This window comes from Rhinopithecus bieti, unplaced genomic scaffold (assembly GCF_001698545.2).
Source record: "Rhinopithecus bieti isolate Rb0 unplaced genomic scaffold, ASM169854v2 scaffold_10712, whole genome shotgun sequence".
Taxonomy (NCBI): domain Eukaryota; kingdom Metazoa; phylum Chordata; class Mammalia; order Primates; family Cercopithecidae; genus Rhinopithecus; species Rhinopithecus bieti.
Genome location: NW_016806920.1, coordinates 433,972 through 461,789, shown reverse-complemented (window position 1 = coordinate 461,789; position 27,818 = coordinate 433,972). Strand labels below are relative to the sequence as shown.

Here is a 27,818-nt window from a genome sequence, read left to right as displayed (position 1 = left end):
TATTGATATTGAACTCATCTTAATGAGGCTTCCATGTGGGTATTTTGTAAGAAAGATTTTAATGCTGCCCTACCTCTCCAGATCACTGTCCCCTGGCTTCTGAAGCTGTTTGTTCACTAAATAAAAAGGTCATTGTTCTAAGCTCTGTATCTACATATGCTACAGTGGGTACCTTCTGAGGAAAAAGTAAATGTGGTATCATGAAAATAGCACCAAATATGGTACCAAGTAGCTATGTAGCTTTAAACAAATCCCCTAACATCTCTTATAGGGAGTCAGTAGATAGTTTCATGAGATCCCTTTCAGCTGTCATGTTGTAAAAAACCAGTTCTACACAATATTGGTCAGAAAGAAAATCTTACTAGAGTAGAAAGGCTACATGTAGTTAGTAGAAATAGAATATATTAATGGGGAACACTGGAAAAATCGTCTTAAGAAGTGTCTGTTCATATCCTTCGCTCACTTTTTGATGGGGTTGTTTGGTTTTTTCATATATTTCTTGGCTGTATAAATGTCCTCTTTTGAGAAGTGTCTGTTCATATCCTTTGCCCACTTTTGATGGGGTTGTTCGTTTTTATCTTGTAAATTTGTTTAAGTTCCTTATAGATTCTGGATATTAGCCCTTTGTCAGATGGCTAGATTGCAAAAATTTTATCCCATTCTGTATGTTGCCTGTTCATTCTGATGATGGTTTCTTTTGCTTGCAGAAGCTCTTTAGTTTAATTAGATCCCATTTGTCAATTTTGGCTTTTGTTGCCAGTTGCTTTTGGGTGTTCTTAGTCATGAAGAAGTTCTTTGCCCATGCCTAATGTCACTGAAGATGCTATTGACCTAGTTTTGCTTCTAGGGTTTTCTAGCCTGATAGACCGTTTGGTGGCGGGTGTATAAATTAGTTCAACCATTGCTGGACGACAAGGTGTGGCACACGTCCTCAAGCGATCTAGAACCAGGAATACCATTTGACCCAGCAATTCCCATTACTGAGCGGATATATACCCAAAGGATATTGATACAATCTTCTACGTATAAAGACTATCCCACACGTGATATTTATTGCAGCACCATTCACAACAGCGCAAGACTTGCGAACCACCCGCAGAATGGGCCCATCTGTGATAGACTGGATAAAGAAAAGATTGTGACACATATACACCCTGGAATACTATGCAGGTTTCCCTTAAAAAGGTAAATGAGTTCATGTGCCCTTTGCAAAGACATGCGATGAAGGGCTGGAAATCATCTTCTCAGCAAATAACACAGGAACAGAAACCAGACACAGCCACATGTTCTCACTCATAAGTAGGAGTTGAACCAATGAGAACACATGGACACAAGGGGGGAGGGGAACATCAATACACCGAAGGCCTATCAGGGCGGTTTGAGGGCTATTGGAAGGGGATAGCATTACGCAGAAATACCTAATGTAGATGAATGGGTGATGGCGCTTACAGCAAACCACCATGGCACATTGGTATACCTAGTGTATACCTATGTAACAAGCCTGCACGATCTGCACATGTATCCCAGAACTTAAAGTAAAATAAAAAATGAAAAAAAGAGAAAACTGAGGATTAAAGAGGTTAAATATCAATTATACGTGAGAGCCATATTTCAAATCCAAATCTGCTCCATGTTTCAGAGCCTGAGCTCTTAACTGTTGTACTGTGGCCAGAAATGGTTGCATTATAGAAACAGGAATCAAGTAGGATCTTGATTAGCAGATAAGATTTGTGAAAGTGAAAAAGAAAAAGGAAGTGACCTCAGGAAAAATAACATATGGAACCACCTTGATTAGAGCAGGATATTGTCAGAGCATATTTTAAATTATTTGAGTTGAGGTGCAACAAGTTAATTATGCATGAAAATATTAAGAAAATTCTAGCAGCAAAAGAGGATGATTATGATAGACAAGGGATTGAAATCAGGTAGACCCTTTAGGAGACTTTATTTATAGTAACCCACAACGACTGAATAAAAACTGAACTCCGGGGAGTGACCTTGGGAATAGTGGAGAAAAGTTATATGGAAGATAGCTCAAGTGAAAAATTGATCAGAACCTGATTACAAATCAAACTGAGAATTAGGAAAAAGAGCAAGTCAGTGATCCCACCACAGTTTTGGTTTTGGAAGAGGATGGGGATGGGAAAACACTGGAAAAGACAGAGTAGCAAAGGTGGTAAAACCTTGTTGATTTTAATTTCCACATAGCTGTTCAAGTGGAGTGTTCTGTAAGCATTTTATGGGACAGACTTGGAGTTTAATGCAAAAACAGGAATGGAGAAATTTGAAATGTTGACAACTTTTATATACTCCCTTTATGCTTGCAGCCCAGTTTCCTCCCATCCAGACTTTGACATTTTTTATTAACCAGTTGTGCATTAAGGTAATATCATAAATCTGTTTCTACTTTCCAGAAAGAAATTCTGGAACAACAGCAGCAAGAACGAAATGATACCAATTTTCATGGCATTTGTATGTTTTGCAATGAAGAATTCCTTGGAAACAGGTTTGCCATTATGCATCTTTAAATGTTACTGTTTTTTAATCTGGAAACCCATCAAAACATCCTTAACTGTTGGTTATATAAATTAAGTTATATGTGTTGGCTCAGGACCCTTTCGTTTATAAGCAGTACTTTTTAAAAATATGCCCAACATCAAAGATGGACTGTAGTTGCTCTAAGCAGCAGAGGGGTATAAATTCTTAAAATGACAGAAGCAGATTTATATTTAATATTATAGGGCTTTTAAAATTGGCTGACTGGCAAGACCATATGCAGCAAACTAGTGCAGATGCACCTCCATATACTAACTCGTTTCCTCTAAATCACTGGTAACTTTTCACTTTTGATTATTAAAAATAAAGACATAAAAAAGAAGTGGGGGCACTGGTGATTCTATCACCAATCCCAGCTGGTCCAAAACCAGCTGGTTCAGTACAATTCAATTCTGGCACTAATCACCTGGGATTAGCATCAAGTTTTGCATATTTAAGGGCACAGGCTCAAACAAGACTGCCTTCACATTAGACACCCACCATAAACTCATGTGGTCCCAAGACTACCCAAAGTTTTGACCACTGGTTATAAAGTCAGAGGTTACCACTGATAATTTCATGGGTTTGATAATTTGCTAGAATTACTTACAGAACTCAGGAAAGCACTGTACTTATGATTACAGTTTTACTATAAAGGATACAGATGAGAAACAGCCAAATGAAGAGACAAATTGGGCAGGGTTTGAGAGGGTCCTGAAGGAGGAGTTTCTGATTGCTCTTCCCAAGGAATTAGGACCTGTCACCCTCCTAGCACATTAAGGAATTCACCAACCCGTAACCCACTCTGAGTTTTGGTATCCCGAGTTTTTATTAGAACTTCATTATATAGGTATGATTGATTAAATTATTGAACTCCAGCAGCAGCCCCCTCCCCTCTCTGGAGGTCTGACTGGCTCAAAGTCCTAACCCTCTAATCATATGGTTGGTCTTTAGGGTGACCATTCCCCATCTGGAAGCTATGTAGGGTCCTACCAGGAGTCTCCTCAGTTGCATAATAATAAATATACTCCTATCACTAGAAAAATTGCTAGAAACTTTGTGCTAGGAACAAGAGACAAAGACCAGATACATTTATTATTATGCATCAGTAATGTTTATAAATGTACATTCACTTAAGTACAAGTTATGAAGTTGTAACCTCTAGGAACTTAGGATGATTTCACTGATTCAGCATACAGTGGACAATCAGAAAAATATCATTCTCTGCTAACTTGAAAGAAAGCAGTCTTTAGTGAAAACATAGACCAGCACAGTAACTGACATTGTTATGTGAAAAACCTTGGAAAGGAGAAGGTAGCTACTTATTGGAATTTATGAAAGAGTTTAGTTGAGGCATTAATGTTCAAAACACCAGTGGTAAAGGTTTGATTCTCGGATCAGTTAGCATAGAGAAAAATCTGTGCCCCAGCCACTGATTCTACTTCTAACTTTGTTCTTCTATTTCAAAGGACTTTATGGGCATAACAATAAAGGCCAGTCTTAAAAGTTAACTTAAAAGTACCAGTGAAAACCCATGCCACCATCAGAAAAATTACCAAACATTACTACTGACAATGTTTTAACAAGATATTTCTGATTTTATGTTAAGGTAATTATTGACCTAGTGAGAAGGCATGTGATTATTGTCAGAGATCTCTCGTATTGGCATGTGGGAAGCTACAAATAATATTTTTGTTTTCTGTAAAGTTCTAGTGATGAATGTGGATATTGATGTGATTTGAAATATCCATATAATGTTAAATTCTTACAGTATTCATATTTGAACATATTAAATATTGGTGTTTCTCTAGTTCCTAATATAATCCTCCTGTTCTTCTAGTCTAATTTATCTGCATTCTCTATTGAGTAGGGTCACATAGGAATTACGTGAGCTCCTCAGTAGTCTTGACTTATGCCATTGTTCTGGCATAAGTAAATGTATATTTTTTTTAAAATAACCAGTGAGAAAGATAAATAGTGTCTAGTTCTTATAAAACTTCCCCTTTCCTTCATCGGTTCTTTTTATTTATGAAAAGCTCAGCCTGTAAGATTAAAGACACAACCTGATTCCACTTATGCACTGTATTAGCAGTGTTGCAGGCATACATTTGTGTCCTCCCAGCATTGGGACATAAAAATAGAAAGAAGGAGGTGGATAACAGGCAAGGATAGAGTAATGAGTACGTTCTTGTTACCATACATCTAATTTTTCTCCTCTCCTCCACACCCTTCATTATTTGTTTTAACCTGTTTGTGTCTTTGAATCTAAAGTATGTCTCTTATAGACAGTATACAGTTGGGTCATTTTTTATCCATTCTGCCAGTCTTCACCTTTTCATTGTAGTACTTAATTCATTTGTGTTTAATGTCATTATTAATAAGATCACATTTACTTCTACCATTTTGCTATTGGTTTTCAATATGTTTTAGGTCTTCTCATTATTCTCCTCTATTGTTGCCTTCTTTTGTGTTGAATAGGTATTGTCTAGTGTATGATTTTAGTTCCCTTGTTTCTTATACCATGGAGTTTGAACTCTTTTTCTTAGTGGTTGCCCTGGGGATTGTAATTAACATTTCACTTGAAAACAATCTGTTTCAGATTAATAACAACTTAATTTCAATAATATGCAAAAACTTTACTCCAATGTAATTTGTTTCCTCCTCACTCCTTTGTGCTATTGTTGTCATACAAATTATCCCTTTATATATTACCAGCTCATGAACATGTTTTCTAGTTAGTGCTTTATACAGTTATCTTTCATATCAGATATGAGAAGAAAGGGTCCTAAAAATGCAATTATACTGTATTTTATATTTACTTACATAATTACCTTTACTGGTGATCTTGATTTCTTTATGTAGATTTGAGTTATTGTCTAATGTCCCTTCCTTTTAACCTAAAGAACTTTCTTCAGTTTCTTGTTGGAGAGATTTGCTAGCAATGAATTCTCAGTTTCTGTTTATCTGGGAATGTCTTGATTTCTCCTTCTTTTTTTTTCTTCCATTTTTTTTGAGGAATAGTTTTACAGGATACAGAATTATTGATTAGCAGTCTTTTTTCTTTAGCACTTTGAATATGACATTCTACTGCCTTCTAGTTTCCATAATTTCTGATTTCTGGTGAGAAATCACTTACTGAGCACCACCTGCCTGTATGTAAGAAGTTGACTTTTTTCTTACATCTTTCAAGATCTCTCTGTCTTTGCCTGTTGACAGTTTATGTGTTGATAAGGATCTCTTAGCTCTTGGTAAGAATTAGTGAATTTGAAGATTGTTCAATTGAGATTTTCTAGTCTTCAGAACAGAAGGAAAAAAGAACAACAAAAAATAAATAAACAGCTACAGAGATCATCAATCAGATTCTTACCCTGCCCCACCATAATTTGTGTTCCTGTTTGTGTGTTTAGTGATTTTCTTGGATTAATTATCTTGATTTGTCCTACTTGAAGTTTATTGGGTTTCTTAGATGTTTAAATTAATGTATTCCATCAACTTTGAAAAGTTTTTCAGACATTATTTATTTAAATTTTGTTTCTGTCCCCTTTCTCTCTGTCTCTCTGTTTCTCTGTCTCTCTTCGCTCGCCTTTTGGAAATCCTGTTATACATATGTTGGTAAGCTTGATCTCTGTAGCTCTGTATTTTTTTGTTTTGTTTTTTTCTTTTGTTTCTAAGACTGGAAAATCCCATTTGACCAATCTTCAAATTCATTGATTCTTACTTCCAGCTTAAGTTTTTTGAGCCCCTCTAGTTAGTTTTTTATTTCAGTTATTGTACTTTTCAAATCCAAAATTTCTATTGGTTGTCTTTTAAAAAAAACTTTCTGGCTTACTCTTGGCCACTCTGCCTATGATACGTCTCTGCTATGTCTATGGAGCAGCATTTTAAAAAAAATAAAATACAAGCCGGGCGCGGTGGCTCAAACCTGTAATCCCAGCACTTTGGGAGGCCGAGGCGGGTGGATCACGAGGTCAGGAGATCGAGACCCTCCTGGCTAACACGGTGAAACCCCGTCTCTACTAAAATACAAAAAACTAGCCGGGCGCGGTGGCGGGCGCCTGTAGTCCCAGCTACTCGGAGGCTGAGGCGGGAGAATGGCGTGAACCCGGGAGGCGGAGCTTGCAGTGAGCCGAGATCACGCCACTGCACTCCAGCCTGGGCGACAGAGCGAGACTCCGTCTCAAAAAAAAATAAAATAAAATAAAATAAAATACATAATAATTTATATCTTTTTATTGGTATTCTGTTTGGTAAGATATCATTTTCATAATTTCCTTTGATTGTTTAGACAGGGGTTTCTTTAGTTCTTTTGAACATATTCATATTAGCTAACTTAAAGTCTTTGTCTACTGTGTCCAACATCTGGACCTTCTCAGGGGCGATTTCTGTTTCTGCTTTCTTCCCCCGTGTATATAGACCAAAGTTTCTCATTTTTTTACATGTCTTGTAATTTTTTTGTTGCAAACTCAACATTTAAGTAATATAATGTGGCAACTCTGGAAATCGGATTCCACCTCCACCCCACCAGGGTTTTTGTTACTTTTAGTGTGTTTAGTGACTTTCTTGGACTAATTCTGCAAAGTGCATATTAATGCTAATGTGTAGCCTCTGAAGTCTGCAGAGTTAGCTTAGTGTTCAGCTAATGATCAGACCGAGATTTCATTAAATTCCTTAAACCATTATATCTTCTGCCCTTTGTCAAGGGGCTTTGTATGTGGGTTGGGACACACCTTCAACACTTCATCAGTTTACATTTCTGCTTTAGCCTCCACTTCTTGCTTGTGTAGAGTTTCAACGTTAACCAGAGGTGAGAGATTAGGATCTTCACAGGTTTTTCTGGGGCATATATAGACCGGCACATGTGCATGGCCTTCTAGATCCCCAGGAAAATGTCAACTTTCAAAGTCCTCTATAGACACCACATTACCCAGATTTTCCTTCTAAATTTTTTGGCCTATTGTTTGCTCCAATTAGTATTGCCTCAGGGAGCTGTGATGTTACAAAATTGTCACTGATTGTTTCTGGCAAATGCCCTAGGGGTGAGAATTTTTTCAATGGGTGGACTGAATCTTGTCAAATAAAGACAAACCCTGTGAATGGACCTTTTCCCATCATCTGCCATATAGGCTGAATAGTAACAGTTCTTATAACATTTCTTTCAGAATAGCCCACTTGTATTCTGCCTCCTCCAGTGGCTCTCAGCCTGCTGTTGTCAAGGCTATTGTGGAGCTAAGGGGAGGAGAATAGAATGAGGCAAATTAAAACATCACAGAGCTCACCATTCTTACCACAGTTGAGCCATGTTTCTTAAATAAATGTTCGTTGGATTGTTGCATGCCTCCTGTTAATTCCAGAGTCCTTAAAAAGTTGATTTTGACCATTTTCACCAGTGCTACTGTTGCTTTAATAGAGGAGCAGATTTTCGGAGGTCCGTGCCCCACTGTTCCAGAAGTGCTTCTCTCAAAGCTATTTCTTTAATTTAATCCTGTTTGCCCAAATCACATTTATAAGTTTAGTGAAAACTGATAACAAACAGTATTAAACCAGGAAAAAAATGAGATCAGAGAGCACTATGTAGGGAAATATTTATTCCTAAAGTATAGGGAAAGAATATTTGAAAAGGAAAAGTACATGAAATAATTTTTTAAGTAAAACTTCACCTCAGCCCAAAAGATATTATGTATTTATAGTTATTACATGCTTTTGAGGACCATTATGAATGTGAAAAAATATAATACCAGTGCTCCTTGATTTACAGTGGGGTTACATCTCAATAAAGTCATTGTACATTTAAAATATCATAAGTCAAAAAACATTTAATATACCTAACCTACCTTAGGCATGCTTTGAACGCTTACATTAGCCTACAGGTAGGCAAAATTGCCTAACACAAGCCGTAGTTTATAATAAAGTTTTGAATATCTCATGTAATTTATTGAATATTGCACTGAAAGTAAAAAACAAAATGGTTGTCAAAGTACAATTAGGTCATTAATAATAAAATTAAGCTTATAAAGAAAGGAGTTGAAATAATAATTTAAACTGTTATACATTTAATTTCCCAGAAATTAAAGCAAATTGACTTTAGGAATTAATTTAAAAATTAAAGAAATAATTCGGCAATTTGAGGAATCATCTTGGCTAATCAAGAATTAAAGGACTTCAAAATCTGATATGAAGCAGATCACATAAGGTGCCATCTCTACTCCAAAGCCCCAAAGATTTTCTTGGGCCTTTACCAACCAGCAACTGTGGCTAGAAGGGTGAAGCCTTCCCTCCCTTCTTACCTCAGACTAGTAGGCTGAATCAAGCTAATTTCGAATTAGCTAGCAAACCACTTAGGTACTTGTATTAGTCGGCGTTCTCCAGAGAAACAAGACCAATAGTATATATAGATATATAAGAGGAGACTTATTATGGAAATTGGCTCACACAATTATGGAGTCCAAGAAGTGTCACAATATGCCATCTGCGAGTTGGAGATCCAAGAAAGCCAATGGTAAGTTCAGTCTGAGTCCAAAGGCCTTAGAACCATGAAGTTGAGTATCTAGGGACAAGAGAAGATGAATTTCCCAGCTCAACTATCTGGGCCCCCAAGGCTTGGATGATGCCTCACCTCATTGGTATGGGCTATCTTCTTTACTCAGTCTGCTGATTCAAATGCTAATCTCTTCCAGAAACACCCTCACAGACACACCTAGAAATACTGTTTTTACCAGCTATCTGGGCATCCTTTAACCAGGTCAAATTGACATGTAAAATAAACCACCATAGTATTGGAGAGGACAGCCAGCCCCTTCTTGAGCCTGCTGCCAGCTCCATCTGTACCTGGCCCCCCTTTCAGAGCCTCGATATCAGGCTTAGAACCCTGGGTAGTCCTGGCTAAGGATAGGCCACTCCTAGGGGAACCTCCCCTAAAACGAGAGGACATCAAGGACCACCAGATCAGAGCATAGGACCAATTGAAGACTGTTAACCCAACCGACTCTCTTCCTAACACTGACTTTGCCTTCACTCAGTCCCCTTCCAACTCTTAGATGTCAGTCATAGAACCCTTGGTAAACCTGGCTCAATTTTGGCCCACTGTGGTAGAACTGTCCTGGATCCAGAAGGCATTAGGGATGGTAGCAATTAAGTATGTGGCCAGGGTAGCCTCCCAACACTCCTATTTGCTTTGAGATAGCTGGTTAGCCCTCATTCCCTCACTTTCAATGTCTGTATTCCTGGCTGGCAAGCCCCCAAAAAGTTCAGAGCAAGCCTAGGCTCACATGGGCTTGTTCTCAGTGGGGCAACATAGCCTGGGATCACGGGGACCTTCCTAGTACACTTATACCTCCTGAGCCAGCTACTGTATCTTGGTCCATTCCAAGGCTTGGGTGTCAGGCCTGAAAGCCCTGGGTAGACCTGACAGGCTTGGTTGCTGTTGGGGGAACACTTTGAAGTCAAGAAGGCCTGGCCTAGCTAAGCCTGGAAACAAGTTCTAAGGACTGTCAATCAGTTCCACCCACATCCCTCCCAGCAAGCTGCCGGCTGCAGCCAAAAGCCATGCTAAACCAATCCTTTTAGATCCCAGAAGCCACTGTGGCTTACCTGAACAGACCCTTCGAGACTGGCCAAGCCTCCAAACTCATTTACCCCATGAGCCAACCACTGGCCTCTCATCTCATAACTCAGACTCTAGATGCCAGATTCTTGGGCCCCAAAGGGGTTGAGAGCAGGATTAGGCTCCCCTGAGTACATTCAGTGTGACTCTTAATGGCAAGACATTTTGATCCTAGAGAACCTGAGGGTGAGGGAAACCTCCCAACCCACCTATACGCCTTGAGTCAGATATTATTTCTGACAGCACCCAGGCACAATCTAGACTCTGGATCTTCATCTGGAAGTTCTAGGCAGATGTTAACTATGACTTGGCCACTCTAGGAGAGCCTGCCTGGATCCAGAGGCACTGTACTTTACCCCAACATGGCCTTGGGGATAGGGGGAACTTTCCGACCCTCTGCCTGACACCCTCTCCCCACCCCAAAACACACACATACCTACCACACTGCCTACAAGAGGCTCCCAGCTCCGCTTTCACCTGAACTGTTCCACAGCCTGAGCCTCAGGCCTGGAACCCCTGGCAAGATCTAGCTCTGTCTGGGCTGCCCCTGGGAAAACTTTTGTGGGCCCGAAAGGTACAGTGAACTACGCCAACAAGTAGTTTTAGTCAAAGTTATCAGTAATAGGCAGTGAGACAAATGAGCATACTAACCACAAGGCTAATAAATGTATCCCTTACATAGTAAAAATAAAAAAAATAAAAAAAAGTCAACAAACATTTTTATAGAAATGTTTGTTTTATTTCACTTTCTCAAGGGGAAAAAAAAACACTAAAAGCATTTTTTTGGGGGGGACCATGTAAGTGTCTAAATAATCTAGATAAAACCATATAATATCTCACTATGCAGAGTCTATCAATAGTGCTTATACTGATGAGGCTTTCCAAGACAGTCACCTTTATTTTATGAACTAAAGTTGTGAGAAAAACTCTGTAGAATATATTGTACACGTACACTTTTTTGCTATGTAAAAGTTACGTAATTACATTTGTCCTTTTCTGTGTAAGTTAATCAAGAAGTTGGTCATTGTGTTGCAGGTTATCACAGCCCTTGCATTTAATAGACCTGTTAACTGTGGGCTCTGGGTCATTGTCCAGTGATACACTGGACCTGTTAACTGTGGGCTGCGGGTCATTGTCCAGTGATACACTGGACCTGTTAACTGTGGGCTCCCGGTCATTGTCTGATGATCCACTGGCTAAATGCCTGTGATCTTAGGTCAGAGCAGATTGTATTTCTGTTAGGCAGTTGCCTCTTACTCTTCTCCATGATGAACTGGAAAAGTAGAAGCAGCACAGTTAATTTAATAGTTTAAAGCAGTGATCCCCAACCTTTTTGGCACCAGGGACCCGTTTCAGAATGAAACTGTTTTATCTCAGATCATCAGGCGTTAGATTCTCATTGTCGTAAGGAGTGCACAACCTAGATCCCTCGCATGCACAGTTTACAATAGGCTTCGCGCTCCTGTGAGAATCTGATGCCACCACTGATCTGACAGGAGGCGGAGTACAGGTGGTAATGCTCACTTGCCCGCCTCCCACCTCTTTCTGTGCCGCCTGGTTCCTAACAGGCCATGGACCAATACCCCTGGGTTAAAGGACAGAACCTGATTCTTCTATAGAGTGTAGCCAAGCAGCAGATAGTGGAACACTTTGGTTTCCCTTTACAGAACTGATGTGACTGTACACTTACATACTTTATAATGTCACTCTTTAGTAGCTGAAACGTTTGTGCTTAGCACTTGCTTATACTTCTAATTAGTGTTTTTATTATGTGAATGCTATTCCAACCCAAATGTGTTCTTAGATGATTTGTGAATAATCCTAATTGCTCAAATTTCTTCCTAGATCTGTTATTTTGAACCACATGGCCAGAGAACATGCTTTCAACATTGGATTGCCAGACAACATTGTAAACTGCAATGAATTTTTGTGTACATTACAGAAAAAGCTTGACAAGTAGGTACTGATTTATGGAACACTGCCTAAAGCTCTTTTAATCTTGGACTCTGTTGTGAATTTTTTTAAATTAATTTAATAGAGCAATTAAAGAAGCAGGAGTTTCCCATGTTGGAGGAGTTCTCATTTTATACAACAGTCCTTATTTTGTCTAGATCATATTGCCCTTTGTTGTTTTTTGAATTTTTCAAATACACTATGTCATATATACCAAACAATATACATATCATACAACATATGCTATATAGGATATGAAGAATATACTCACTGTCTAACCTAAGAAATAGAGCATTGTTAATTCCTTTGAATCTCCCTGTGTGCCTTTCCTCATTAGTATTTCCCCAGAAACCACTATTCTTAATTTTGGAATTGTAATTCCTTTACTTTTCACTGTAACTCGTCTACGTATTTAGTAAGGTAAATATATTGTCAAAGTATGGCATGGTGTTTAATTTTGTGTGAAACATAGCGTACTGTATGTATTCTTCTCCCTTTTGGTTTTCGTTCACATTTGTATATAATACTTCATTTCCTCAAGGTCATATTCTGGCAACTATATCCAGAGCTTAGCCTGTTGAAATAGGGAAGAAAATTCTATTTAGGTCACCAAAATGACTTTCAAAAATGTATCCACTTTTTTTTCTAGGAAAAGAGCCCAAAATTTTTTCTCTGAGAACCCAGTTTTTTTTTATTTAAATAAAATACTAACACGTGTGGTGCTTCAACCCACAGCATTGAGAGCAACAACATTAAAGATAAAATAAGACCCAAGCACAGTAGCTCACAACTGTAATCCCAGCACGTTGGGAGGCCGAGGTGAGCAGATCACCTGAGGTCAGAATTTGGAGACCAGCCTGACCAACATGGAGAAACCCCATCTCTACTAAAAATACAGAATTAGCCAGGCGTGGTGTTACATGCCTGTAATTCCAGCTACTCGGGAGGCTGAGGCAGGAGAATCGCTTGAACCCGGGAGGCAGAGGTTGTGATGAGCAGAGATTGCGCCATTGCACTCCAGCCTGGGCAACAATAGCAAAACTCTGTCTCAAAAAAATAAATAAATAAGAGGTAGCAAGTAATACAGATTAATTATAAAAAGTTTTAAATTCAAATTCTGATGTCAGCACTATGTTAAATCGAGTCCCTTCACCCTTTTGTTAAATGACTATTTATAACATAACACCAAATGTGCCTTCTAGCAGGATTAGCAATAATGAATATCTGTAATCAGCTTATCACCCATAAATTGTCAACCATAACAGAATATACTACAAAAGAATATTATTATGCCCTGGAATATATTCTTTGGCATAAGAAATTGATGAAAAGGTGTTTAGTAGAGATAAAAACAAATTCAAAATTGAAACAATAACAGATTGCAATCATTTGAGAGTTTCCCATGTAAAAGATATTTATACTTAGACACTGTGTGGCTCCAGAAAGCAGAGCTCTCTACTTTTTACTGAATAGCAGTTATCATACATGTTGTATCAACTGTCAGGCTTAGTATGAGAAAGACATTTTGTTAATAATCTGCTCAAAACTGGTAATTGCTGCTTTATTAGGTAATGAATGCCCAGTCAGTGGAAATATTCGAGCAGAAGGTATATGAGAATTATATGGTAGTAACAGCTACTATTTATCTTATTCACATACATGAATAAATACCTAGCACAGTTCATAGTGCACAGTGAGTGCTCAATAAATATATATATGAAATTGTCATTTCAAAATCTCTAAAATGTTGGTATTCAGTTTAGAAATCAGAAAATGGCAACAGAGAAGGCAAGTAACTTTACCAAGTCCCCCAGCTGGCTGGCACTGCAGCAAGGAATTAAACCCTGCAAATCAGCTCACAGGATATCCCAAACCATGCAGTAATTATTATATACACTGGGTGCAGTCAGTGCAAGTCATTATAATTATATGAAGAACATACCTACATACTTACTTTAGAATTGGTAATTCGGTTAGTAAAGAACCAAAATGATTTTTGGATAGGACCTATCTTTGTCACAGTCTTAACTAAAGAGCCAAGTTGGTCAGCTTAGCTAACTAAAAAATACACCATAGTATGCACTCTACAAAGCCAAATGAATAAAGTGAGGGGGGCTTCTGACAAGGATGGTATATCCCATTTGAAGATTCTGTGTGACCTAAAATGAATAAATGCAAAACTCAGTGAAGGACTATTGCAGCAACTATGCAAGAGACTTGTTTATCAGTGTTTGTGTATTTCTTGTAGTTTACAGTGCTTGTACTGTGAGAAGACCTTCAGGGACAAAAATACACTTAAAGATCACATGAGGAAAAAACAGCATCGTAAGATTAATCCTAAGAACAGAGAATATGACCGATTTTATGTCATCAATTATTTGGTAAGGCTTTCTTTTCATAACTTAAAATTTGATTGCAGTACTGCAAACAAAATCTTTCTGAGGACCAACTAATATTTGAATAAGCAATTAATGCAAAGGTCAAAATGTAATTGAGGGGCACATTCAAGTAGTGATTAGCTTTAAAATGGTTAGAGTACAAGACATTAGATTTGATTTGTCTTTTATTCGACAGTGTTTATGTAGTAAAAATGTCATGTCTCTAGAACTCACAGTCATCTTGACCAAAAAAAAAAAAAAAAATACAGTATTTGGATATCCACATACCATCCCCCATTTATGTAATATATTTTAACTTGGGACCAGAGACTCCTTTTTTTTTTCTTTTTTTCTTGAGACGGAGTCTTGCTCTGTCGGCCAGGCTGGAGTGCAGTGGCATGATCTCGGCTCACGGCAACCTCTGCCTCCTGGGATCAAGCAATTCTGTCTCAGCCTCTCCAGTAGCTGATATTGCAGGTGCGTACCACTACACCTGGCTAATTTTTGAAGTTTTAGTAGAGACAGGGTTTCTCCATGTTGGCCAGGCTGGTCTCAAACTCCTGGCCTCAAGTGATTCACCTGCCTCGCCCTCCCAAAGTGCTGGGATTATAGGTGTGAGCTACCACACTGGCCAGAGAGACTTCTGTATTCTGTTCAAAAGAAACTGTTGAGTACTGGATGTGTGAGGTGCTATGCAAAATAATTCTTTAAAAACAATCTCTTTGCTCTTTCCCTTTCACCCCTATGGGTGTGTATCTTTATCATTCTCTTCAGTCAGCTTATTTTTAAGGGAAGTTTCAAGGAAACCAAACCATTTTACCATGAAATGGGATTTTTATTTGTTGGCTTATGGGGTAGACTAACCAGGTTACCATGCCAAGGATTTTAAATGTATTGATAGCTCTCCTTCCCCAGAAACCTCAATGCCATTTGCTGGCCTCTGTAGATTTCAAGAAGAGGCATTCAAATGGAGACAGTGGGGGTTGGGGGAGAGGCATTTGGAAATATGGGAGGGTATTTATGATAGACAACAATGACTGGGGAGTCTTACTGGGCCTGCCTTCAATCTACTGATTTTTAAAATATATATATTTGTCATACATTTTTATGTATTTTTTATATATGACAAATGTGTGTGACTACTCATATAAAAGAAGAGGTTATGTAACTTTCCAGAGGAACTGGAAGAAAAATGGAGAGTTCTGTTTTGAATGGGCATTTTTCTTAAGCAAATGGAAATTTTTTTTTCTCTCAATGTAAATGAATTAAAACCCAAACCCACTGGTCACAAAAGGCTAATTGAATATAATCAGCCATTTTATCTATTAGATAGAAACAAGCATATCCTGAATTATGCTGGAAATCTCTGTTTTAGGGTGGAATTTTGTCTGTTCTAACTAATCCTTGTAGTGTTAAAATTCCCCTTGAGAAGCAAGTTTAACATGTGTTTGAAGATTGACTCTAAGAAGTTGCCGTGGTTTTCTACAAATGTTTTACAACCAGCTAAAGGCAAATGTACCCTTTGAGCCCTTCAATCTTTTCTTGAAATCACTCAGTCATTACTTCCTAGAGCAAATGCTGCTTCAGGACCCAGCCCAGTCTAATAGGGAGTGGACTTCAGTGCTAGCTCTAAGAAATATTCAGCTACTGCATCTAGCTATAGGAGCAATTTAATAGTTCTTCCTTCTGGGGCTCTTTTAAAACTAATGTTGAAGAGCTTGAGACTAGCAGAACATTATATAGCTGGAGGTTTTTACCTTTTAGAGGAGACTTCAAAGGATTTGCTCACTCTTATTCTGCCAGCACTTTTAGAAAAGTATGATACTTCATTTCCTGGGCATCAAGTAGGGTAGCTGTCAAAACTGACATCATCTGCCAGGGCCAGCCATCTCTAGATGAGCGTGCTAGATTGTGCTGCTCACACAGGGCAAGGATTTGATGTGGCATGGACCACAGATTTAGAGAAGTGTTTCAAGAGAAAGTAACAATGTACAATTTTAACAATGTACAAAATGACAATTAAATTACAACTTTAGAGTCATATTGATAGAAGTCCTTTTTTTAACTAGCAGCTATTTGACTACTTATAATCTGCAGGCACTATCCTAGGTATTTATATTGAATTATTTAATTTGAATCATATTTTTATGACACAGGTATTGTCATTAAGCCTCTTATAGGTAAGGGGACTGGGCACAGAGAGGCTAATTTTCCGAAGGTCACATGGCTAGGGCAAATTACTTATCCCGGGCATCAGTTTCCTTCATTTTTACAATTGAGACAAGACTAGTACCTACATCTGATGCTTTGGGTTGGGTATTTTGGCCAAGTAATGGTGATGAGTTCATAATGATCTGTTCATCCACCCTTGCCTATTCTCTTTTGTAATAAACTGAAAAGTGAGCCAAGGTCAAAGTAAAGCTGACTTTAATCAGCACTTTAAGGCTCTGCTCCACAATCTTAGTCTTCCTAGCCCGACTCTGATTCTTGTTCCTGTTCCCTGTTTTCTATTCCCTATTCCTATGTGAAATTCTTGCTGAGGTAAATAACCAAAAACTCTAAGAATGATTAACAAAAAAAGAAACCCTAAAATGTGTTATGATGCCTTAGCATTGTGGAAATGATGTAAACACCTTTGAAAAGGAGGGAAGAAGCCTATCGGCTTCACTAAAGACATACCCATGCGCTAAACTAGAGGGGTGCTTACCAGAGCTATCAGCCGTAGTAACATTCTAGGAATATTTGAAGGAATACTGTTATAAATTAAAAGTATAATAATATATAGAATAAGTGTATAAAAAACTGTCCCAAATACTAAGAGTAGAGGTAGAGAAAAATAAACGCCAATGTCTTCTCAGTATCATTTTAGTATTATTCCAGACCTCATTAAAGAATAATATTTAACGCAAACAACATGAATAATAAATCGATATGAAGAATAAATTCTAAAATTTTACTTAAACAATAATGACAATATTTTATTTAAAAAATATGTATATTCCCTTGTTATCCCTCTGAGGGAAAAGGCTGACATGAGTGTGAGCAAAAGATAGAATTGTTTATATTAGTAATCAGTATTTATACATCTATTTTATTGACATCATACATTCTACATACATTTGAGTGCCTTCCAGGTACCAGATGCTAGAAGAGAAAGAAAAAATATTGTAGATAGAAAGGCTGATTTGAGTCACTACTTTCAAAGAGTTCAGAAGTCGGTATGGAAGACCACCACGTAAGCATGTTAGTTTGAACTCTTTGTGATGGTATATCAAAAGTCAGCGTTTGACCTGTCCTATAGCAAATATATGCAGTCATTGAGTCATTCACACACAGAGCTCCTCACTCCACTTCAAACGCCGTAGACACTGCCAGTGCAACAGTGATGGGAGCATCCAGGATATCCGTGGCAAGATACACTCTAATAGGCAGCAGAAGTAGGAGAGCCAGTGGACAGAGGGGCTGCTTTTGGCTTTCTGAGCTCAGCAAATTGACAAGTTCCGTTTTCCTTCTTAGATGAGATAATTTCTGTGCTTAATCATTCATATCAGTTTCTGAATAATAACAGACTTGCAAAAACATTAAAAGTCGTTTGCATAGTCTGAATTATCTACTTCAAATTCTTGCTTTCTTTTCTCACAAACAAAAGAGTTCAGCACGTAGTGAGGATGGGTTGGGGGTAAGGTGCCAGTTAGTTTCATATTCAGATAACCTTTTCCTCAGAGGGCAACAGACTGCTTAACATCAAGGCTTCAGCTACGTATTCCTACGATGCTCATGTTTCAAACCCTGAGTTTTTCTAAAGAGAATTGGTTTTGCCATGATTTTTATCATTCTTTGATTTAAATTTTTTTATTCTTAAAGTATACAAAACCACTTATAACAAAAGTAGGCTTTTAACTGATTTTTCATAGTTTTTCGTAGTTCTCCCTAGTGAAGTTATTTACGCTTAAAACATTTTCTGTTCCTGGAGTTTTGTGTAAGCACACGTAAGTGACTATGTATTAGGGCAGAAGTGTGATGGGTGAAGGGGATCTTTTTCTTCCATGTTTTTTTCCACCCTCTCATTGTTCATGAGCCATCTGATGCAGGGCTTTGAGGGGGTGTCTGAACATCTTTACTGATATGCCTTCCAAACTTTGTTTTTCTTACATTCTTTGCTTTCCTGACATGATTCATTAGCAGGCACAGTGTCTTAATTAGAGAGTTACATGGGTTTTTTTTGTTTGTTTTTTGTTTTTTGTTTTTGCTTTGGGTCTTGTTTCTGTAATAAATCATATCTTTAACTGTACCAAAGCAGAGCACTCTAGGAAACTGGGCCACTGTCATGTGCAAATTACTTCTTTTCGAATATACTAGTAAACATGGACATTCATTTTCCTCTCAGGTGGGATAGTGGTTAATGCTGTATGGCCTAGATAAATCTCTACATATTATACCTAACACTGAGGAAGTTGCAAAATAATGCTTTGAGTTTAGAAGTTTAACAGTGGAAGATATTTTTTGTTACTTTTGGCTCAAAATACTCATTGACAAGCAACATTTGCCCTTATCATTCAGAATGATCAAATCACAGAAGGCCCATAATTTAGTAATACCTTGCATCAGTAAAACCATGACCTTAAGTCCAAGTACAGAAAAACCAAGTAAGGCATGAAAGATTTAATTCATTGCCCAACTTTCTAACAAGCATCCTGTTGGTAGTGTTGAGGCCATTTTTGGTGTTCTGTAATGAGGTTCAGACACTTCATGATGACTCTGGGAAGCACATTATAGAGTCCAAATTAACCCTCTCTAATGACGTTATGATAGATCTCTGTATATTTAAATGTACGCATCATTTAGCTGATAGATAATGACAGCTTCGAAACCTCTCATTAAGTTGATAAATTATGGATTTTCTTTCTCCCCCTAAATCATAATGGCACTCATAGTTCTTTGTTTTTAGCTAGATGAATACCTTTATTTGAGGGAAAAAGAGTCCATAATTGAGGGAATTTTGGTTGTGTTTTTCCAAAAGAAGGATATTGAACAACAAAGCTATCTGTGCTTGTAGCAGGTCAGGTGGGCTTGATTCAAACCGTAGCTTAGCTGCTTGAAAACATATCCATGAGTGTTCCTACCTCTCTCTTTGTGACACTTGTCTGCTTTTGCGTGGCACAATGGGAAGACTGGATAGAAAGAAGACAGGGCAAGAAGAGAGGAAGAAATGGCCCAAGGGGAACAAAAGAAATGATTGGGCCAAAATAAATCATTCCTACTCATCACTCCATAAAGTTTTGCTAGCACTGTGACTAGGCTTGCCAGACATAGCCCCAAAAAGAGTGGAACTTTTCCACTGATGGTAAGGGATAAAAGGGATTTGAGTAGGTACTAGAGCACCTACTCATGCTTAGTACTATTTCTTTATAGACAGTAACTCACTCATTTAATCACCTTTAAAAAACCTTTTGAGGTATAATCTAAATTGACCTCAAATGTATTTTTTTATTTTTTAGTTCTAACAAATTGAATTCTACTTTCTAATTCAACTCAAAAAATAGTTTATAGTAATAGTACCCACTATATGCCAGGCTCTGGAAATGTAACAGTGAACAAGGCCATTAGAATCCCAGAGATTCTAATACACTTTGAGGGTTGAGAAACACTAGTTCAAATTTAAGGGAAAAGAACTTGATTGAAAGGATATTGCTACTTCTCTAAAAAATTATCACATTAAGGTTTCAACTTCGTATTGCTTTTGCACTGTCATTAAGTCAAAAAAAAAAGTGTTGAATCAAACCATCATAAGTTGGGGACCATCTGTATATCCTACTTGTACTGTTTCAAAACCATGTAAACATGGGTGGTTTGTTTATTTTTTTGGTTTTGATTTTTTTTCGAAGTTCTGCATACTCTGTCCCTTCTCTTTCCCCCAATCTGTCTCATCCCTCTGTTCTTCCTACAAAGGAACTTGGAAAATCATGGGAAGAAGTTCAGTTGGAAGACGATCGGGAGTTGCTGGACCATCAGGAAGAGTAAGACTTGTTATTGCTGCTAGTTAATTGCAGTGTTCCAGGAGTAAGAAGACAATGCTTTAGTTTGGTTTAAATTATGAAGAGGGAACCTAAGAAGAAAAAATACTTTCTCTGAGCCATGCATCCCTTCATGTAATGTGGCAGAAACTTGAATTCAAAATAACTTTGACATAAAAATTCCTAAAGACACTGTTATTCCAACTAAATTAAAGCTATTGATTGAACACACAAGTAATATATAATTCAGAGAAAAATGCATTCTGAAATGCTTTGCCTGCTCAGTTGGTGCTCAGACCTTGAAGTGATACGATCTTTGAACTTTCCATGTTACTGTCATTGGAATAGAGAATGTAACTGCATTGAAGTTAATCCTGTTCTGTGTTCAGGCCATTGATGACTAACTTTAAACATTCACAGCTTCTTTGCTTGAAATTATAAGCTTGAGAAATGTTCTTTTCAACCTAAAAGGGTTTCTTATTTTCATCTTCTTTCCAGTCAAAGCTTTTGGCCTTTTTTCTCTCTCAGGATTTTAAATTATTATTATTTTAATAGTGAAGTAAAGCTGAAAGGTAGAGAGCTGCCATTTGCTGATTTTTCTTGATGCATAGAGATTCAGGCAGAGAGTCTTCCAGACTGAAATAAAAACATCTTTCCCATTAAAACATACTAGTTGGAGTATTTAATGGGTGAATGTTGAAGTTTTAATGACACGAAAGGTTATAAATAGTAAGTTATGACCTGGGCCAAGACTGGTGGCTCCCTCCTGGATGGATAGAGTTAAGGAAAATGTTTCCTATTTTCTAATCAGGAAGCTTCTGTGCAAATTGGGTTAGGTTGTTCTTGAGAGTCTTATCAGTGATCATTTCTGGGCTTGCCATGAGAAATTCTCTCATCTGAGTTTGCATGGGTGTTCCTCATCTCCACAACTCTTCCCTCCTGGCAGTTTTCCTGGTTTGGGAATGGTAAGAAGTTGGTAGTATTTCAACAAGGTAAATGCAAGGAGCAGGCAAAGTGGTAAAAGGGATCTTGTATCCTGTTCGAGTTCGCTGTCTACCACCAGATATAACACTTGCCCGGTTTTAAATAATCAGTATTTCCCTCATGAAAGAGACACAGTTTGCCTTTGTAAAATACACTATTTTTCGTGCAGACACACATTCCCAGCATCACACCTCACAGCGTGTGCACTCAGTGGCTGTGGTTAATGAGAGAGAGCATCACATTTGCTGAAATGTCTCCTTTGCAAATTAAACCTCATTGTCTCAGGATGACATTCCTCTGACTCTAGACTGAGATAGCTACTCAGAAGAATGGCAAATAGGAGAAAATGGAGCAGCACCTGTTCGCTATTTATATTAATTTCATGATGCTGCTTTGAATTTCAAAAGCTATATCAGAGAGTCATAATATGATGTGACAGTCTTTACCAAAATGTCAGAGTTGAAAGAGATTGGCAGGGTTTCTTAGTAAGGAGAAAGTAATAACAAGTCACTGTGTAGTATACTCTCTTAATGAAGGGAATCTCTGTATTTTCTCTTTTCTTTTTTAATTCAGCGACTGGTCTGATTGGGAAGAACACCCTGCCTCTGCCGTCTGCTTATTTTGTGAAAAGCAAGCAGAAACAATTGAGAAATTGTATGTCCACATGGAGGTAAGATACCTGTATTTATTTGAATTTTGTTTTATTCTGACAGGAGAAAGCTGGTAGTTGTTGCACCCTCATCTGCTTATACTTTAGTTTCTCAATCATTATTCCAAACAGAAGAGACAGGCCAGGGCTGTCGGGGAGAACCAGAGCTCAGCGCAATTTAGTTAGTACAGTTGACCGGACCTGAGTGAGCTGTTTGTTAGTGTGAGATTTCTCAGACCACTGATGCCATCTCACCTTTGAGATGCTTACAAGATCATTCTAGCTCAGCAGGTGGAACAGGTTCTGAGTCTTTTTTCCAGTGCTTCTTGTGCTGGTGAATAGGAGAGCAAGAAGGGAGAACATTGCCATTTAAAAGCCCCCGGAGGAATGGGAAAAAAGGAGGGTAGGTAGAGAGGGTCTAGGGCATGATCCTATAGTTCCTTCAGGTGCCAGCATTTGGAGAGAATAATTAGGGAGCATTCCTAGTGTGGGCTTTCCCTTCTAGATGCCATTTGTATGTTATAGTGAAGCTTGGAGCTAGCAGTTCTAAACCTTTTTCACCCCAGTATACCTGAGAGAGGACACACACCCTACACTCTGATCCTTAGCTGCACAAGGCGGATAGGGAAGAGGAACATCTAATGATTCATGACAGTATCACAGCTTGTGGGCAAAGGGGTGATTATAATAGAAAAATATTATGGATGGTTCTGGTATCTCTCTCTCCCCTCCCTGCAGCCACCTCTGCCAATAGTGGACCATATTCTCTACTTTCACCCACTTTAACCTCACCCTTATTCAGAAATACTGTTCTTAGTTTAGTAAAATAAGGACCTAGAAAGCGCACAAAAGACCATAACCTTTTTCCCTGATTTTAGTTTCTCTGAAAAAGGTTCCCACTAGTATGTGTGTATAATTTCCTGTGTTTAGATGTAATTCATAATATCTTAATGTCTTTGTATTGAAGGCAGCCTTAGTATGCCTATCTTGTGTAGGGATTACCTTTTCGGCATCCTTGACAGGTGTCCTTAACCTCTGCTGGGTCACTTTCAGTGATAACATCACCAATTCCTAATTATCCTGCATATGGTGCTACACTAAATGCCATCCCAATGTGTTAAATGGTCTTTATCCTCTGTGAGATTGTAGGTGAAAACATTTACACAGACAATTGCAGGTGTCAAACAAGCAAAAAATAAGTCTGCATTGTAAAAATAACAAGAAAGTGTGATTTATAGGAAGGTGTGAGTGAAGAGAAACTTTTAGGTTTAAACAGTGTATTTGACAGCATAAAATGAAAAGCAGAATTTGTAAAAACTACCTATGTGGGGCAAAGAACCTATATCCATAATTCTAGTCCAAATGCACAGTACAATAGAAACATATCTTACCTACACTTTTATCACACTGTAGAATTCATACATAGACTTCTACATTTTTAGAAGACTAGAGAACAGATACATTGTAAATTATAAAAACTATAGATATAAGCTATGAGCAATTATAATGTTGTTGTTGTTGTTTGAGATGGAGTCTTGCTGTGTCACTCTTGCTGTGACAGGCTGGTGTGCAGTGTCATGATCTCAGTTTACTGCAACCTCTGCCTGCTAGGTTCAAGCGATTCTCGTGCCTCAGCCTCCTGAGTAGCTGGAATTACAGGCACCCACCACCACACCCAGACAATTTTTGTATTTTTGGTAGCAACAGGGTTTTGCCATGTTGGCCAGGCTGGTCTCAAACTCCTGACCTCAGGTGATCCTCCCGCCTCGGTCTCCCACACTGCTGGGATTATAGGTGTGAGCCACCATGCCCAGCCCAATTACAATGGTTTAACTGATTGACATGACTTGTTTGGACTATGCTGTAAAAAGAAGTTGGGTATGGAGGGAAGTAGTTAGACTTAGAAGACTTTAAAAGCAGAAGACACTGAACTCAGACTGAGTTTCTAAACTCATATGAGTAAGTTGTTTATAACTTCAGCCTGAAAGATTAAATAATTCATTTGCTTACAGATGTATTCATTCCTTTTTTTAGGATGCACACGAATTTGATCTTCTCAAGATAAAGTCAGAACTTGGTAAGTTTGATTCAGAAGTTTTTTTCTGTGATGCTTCATTTTTTATAAACCATCCTGTAAACTATGCCTATGTTCAGTAGCTACGATTGGAGAGTGCACCACCAAAACATGTCTCTCTGTATATGGTCTTGACAGAACTCTCTGTGAAGCAGTGATGCTCAACCATAATAGTCAAATATGGTTTTTTGTTTCATATACTCCTTCTTCCTCTTTCCTACATATACAAGTGCTTCAAATGGAATATAAATTAGTGGTTAATAATATATCATAAATTGGAAGGGGCTAGTAGAATATGGATTTTTAAGTCAAACTAGAGTTCAGATTCCAGCTCTGGCATTTACTGGCTATCTGACATTGGGCCTCGGGTCAGAAAAATGTTACGAGGAGTGAGTAATGTATGGTAAATGCCTACTGCACTGCTTAGCAGTATAGCTAGGATTGTTTGTTGTAGGTGTACCCAAATGTATCATTCTCAGTATCACAACAATAGAAGGATTTGGGGCATTACGAAATAAATAAAGTACTGACTTGCTAATAGATCTAAGACAGTAAAAAACCTATTTCTCACATCTCAGCTCCGTCACTGTTTTCCTGGGTCCTTGGATGTGTTACTTTGCTGCTCTTATAGACATGTATATACATTGTATATATAATTAGCTTAGTAGTCAAGCACATGGGCTTTGCAGCTGACAGCTATCTATGCGACCCTGGGCAGTTTCCTAATATGTAATGTAGGTATGAGACTACCTATCTGATAGAGTTTTATGAAGATTAAATGTATTAATACACAGAAAATTATTAGAATAGTGCCTAGCTCATAAGTCCTATGTAAATATGGGCTGTTATTATTTGGTATCTCTTATGCTTTATAATTGTACTACCTCTTCAGGTTGATTAATGAAAATAAGTGGCTCCTTTAAGAAATTATAACAGTGCAAAAAATGGGTCTGAACAGTTGTCTAATGATTCTGTATTTTGTCATTTTCAGGATTAAATTTCTATCAGCAAGTGAAACTGGTCAATTTTATTCGGAGGCAAGTTCACCAATGCAGATGTTATGGCTGCCATGTGAAGTTCAAATCCAAAGCAGACTTAAGAACTCACATGGAAGAAACTAAACACACTTCGCTGCTCCCTGATAGAAAGACGTGGGATCAACTGGAGTACGTACTGCAAAACCACATGTGCACTTCTTTACTCCCTTTGATTTTGTCCCTTTATTTAATTTCTTTAAACTTACAGAAAAAAAGGAATACATGTTTATTATAAAAAGTATACATCAGTATAGTGTAGGGAAAATGTAAAATCTTCAAAATGCTTATTTTAAAATAATCCCCCTCTTACAAATGAAACCAAGTATTTTTCAGTATTTGTGATATGGCAATAGATACATACGTAGAGAGATGAAGTAGATACAGATTTTTTAAAGTATATTTTATTAACAAAATATTGTAAATATATTTCTCTAGCCAGTATCCATCTGTTGCATCCTTTCTAATGGTTGCCAAATACCCATTGTATGGATATATTCTGTTCTGTTAGATACTTAGGTTGTTTCTTACTTTTTGCTATTATGATACAGTAAATACCTATATGCCTACATGTTAGCACACGTATCTAATTATTGAATTAAGCTGAACTACTAGAAATAAAATTACTGTGTCAGAGTTTGTACACTGCTAGGACTTTTGGTATATATTTTGTATATTGGCACTTGAAAAAATCAAGCACTTGGTCATCTGTTGTTGGATTCCCAAGTATTCTTTGCCAGAACCTTCTGGACTGGTTCCCAAGTATCCTTTGCCAAGAACCTTCTGGACTGGTTCTCACATCATTCTGGATAACCTCAGTCAAGGGCTCCTCTGAGAGGCTGTGGGGTTCTAGCTGCCCAGAGCTCCTTCTGCTCTTAGGGAATAAGTCAGTTCCCCCAGAACTTTAACCAGAAAGTTCTAGTTTTTCTCCTTCAGAAAATCCCACACTTGTGAGGGTGTCCTGTTCTTATAATCCTTCTTATATAAATTAAAATTTGTAGTATTCCAAAAGTAACTTCAAAGTGTATTCAGAGAAGAAACCAGAATAACAAACTTTATATTCCGTAAGTGTTTCCTTTTGTGATTACCTAGAAAGAAGGAATGATTAGGCTGGAAAACAAAACACAAGGGAGAGCTTTTTATTCTCAAGTATTTGAAGAATTTGTGTTTGAAAAAATAACTATATTTGAAGTTTGTTAACTTATAAGGAAGAACTAGGACCTTTGAGTAGAAATAAGAGAGATGTCATTTTTAGCTTCATAGGAGGTGTATCAAACAACTAGAGCTACCCACTACTGGGGTCAGCTCCCTCTGAAGATCGTGTGTTTCTTACCATGATAGATGATCAAGCAGAGGCTAAGTGGCCAGCGGGCATCTCCAGAGGCAGCTCTGGAGGCTGGGAGGTCCACGATCTTGGTTTACCAAATCTAGATAGTAGATTTTGTAAGGTTGATGTCAGCCAGTAAAAGTCAAAGTGAAAGCAATCAGAAGTTGTCTCCAATATAGCCTTTGCAAAATGCTATGAAATTGTTGGCAAGGATACTTGGCAAAATTATAGTAAATGTGTACATTCAGCCACCTGAACAATGTATTAGTCTGGTAATTTAATACTTTGTATCTGTGGTTGTTTTCAGGTATTATTTTCCAACCTATGAAAATGACACTCTCCTGTGTACACTATCTGACAGTGAAAGTGACCTGACAGTTCAGGAACAAAATGAAAATGTTCCCATCATCAGTGAAGATACATCTAAACTGTATGCCTTGAAACAAAGCAGTATTTTGAACCAGTTGCTACTACAAGAGTGCTTGAAAACTAGAAGAAACTACCACAGAAGCAATTTTCATGTTTTCTCCTATAAGACAGACATGAAAGAATAATTTAAATTTGGACATCAGCAAAGGATTAGTCCTTGGTGAAATAAACTTTTCAAAAATGAATGTTCTTTTCAAAAACTAAAGTAGGAAAATGCACTTACTAAGAACATGAAAGAAAATGAAGTAGGAAAATAAGATGAAGACTTTGTATTTTGGCTATCAAGTTTTATTGTGTGATCATCTTAAATGAGCTCATTTCATTAAATTCATAATTATCTATAGAAGGATGTGCCAATTACAAAGAAATGAAAAGTTCATATTATTTATAAACCTGATTTTTCTATCAGTAGTTTCAGTCTCCTCCCCAAGGACCTTCTTCATCCAACAAGTTATAAAATTTGAATGTCCTTTCTGTACTATGTTGGGTGACCTGTAAATGTAATGACCAAAAGAAAGGCCACAGAAGAAAGAAGAAATGGTCAAAGACCTGTATATGCAAATTGGCCATTATATTAGAACAATCAAGAGCTGACTGTATTATCATTACTGCTTTCTGCCTAGGGTGGCCAAATTCTCTAGAAATAAACATCAAGCCAGTTAACTTCACTTTTCCCTGCAACATGTCTATCACTAACATTTAAATACTACTTTCTAAAGACATAACCACAATACCATTGTGACACCTAAAAAAAATTAACATTAACTTAATATCATCTGTTTTCAGTTTTTCCCACTTGTCTCAAAATATGTGTTTACAATATTATCAGTTTCATTACTGA

General features: G+C 37.7%; 1 protein-coding gene across 2 annotated transcripts in view; it reads left to right on the top strand.

The window, feature by feature from the left end:
• ZNF277 (zinc finger protein 277) overlaps nucleotides 1–27,388 on the top strand; it is a 136,127-nt gene extending 108,739 nt beyond the window's left edge. For both annotated transcript variants that reach the window (XM_017878665.1, XM_017878666.1), the window contains 8 exons: nucleotides 2,415–2,506; nucleotides 11,981–12,091; nucleotides 14,337–14,469; nucleotides 20,416–20,483; nucleotides 22,038–22,134; nucleotides 24,148–24,190; nucleotides 25,179–25,353; nucleotides 26,856–27,388. In XM_017878665.1, coding sequence (XP_017734154.1) covers nucleotides 2,415–2,506; nucleotides 11,981–12,091; nucleotides 14,337–14,469; nucleotides 20,416–20,483; nucleotides 22,038–22,134; nucleotides 24,148–24,190; nucleotides 25,179–25,353; nucleotides 26,856–27,102 — 966 coding nt within the window. In that variant the 3' untranslated portion in view covers nucleotides 27,103–27,388. The remainder of the gene's footprint in view (nucleotides 1–2,414; nucleotides 2,507–11,980; nucleotides 12,092–14,336; nucleotides 14,470–20,415; nucleotides 20,484–22,037; nucleotides 22,135–24,147; nucleotides 24,191–25,178; nucleotides 25,354–26,855) is intronic.
• The last annotated feature ends 430 nt before the right edge of the window (nucleotides 27,389–27,818 follow it).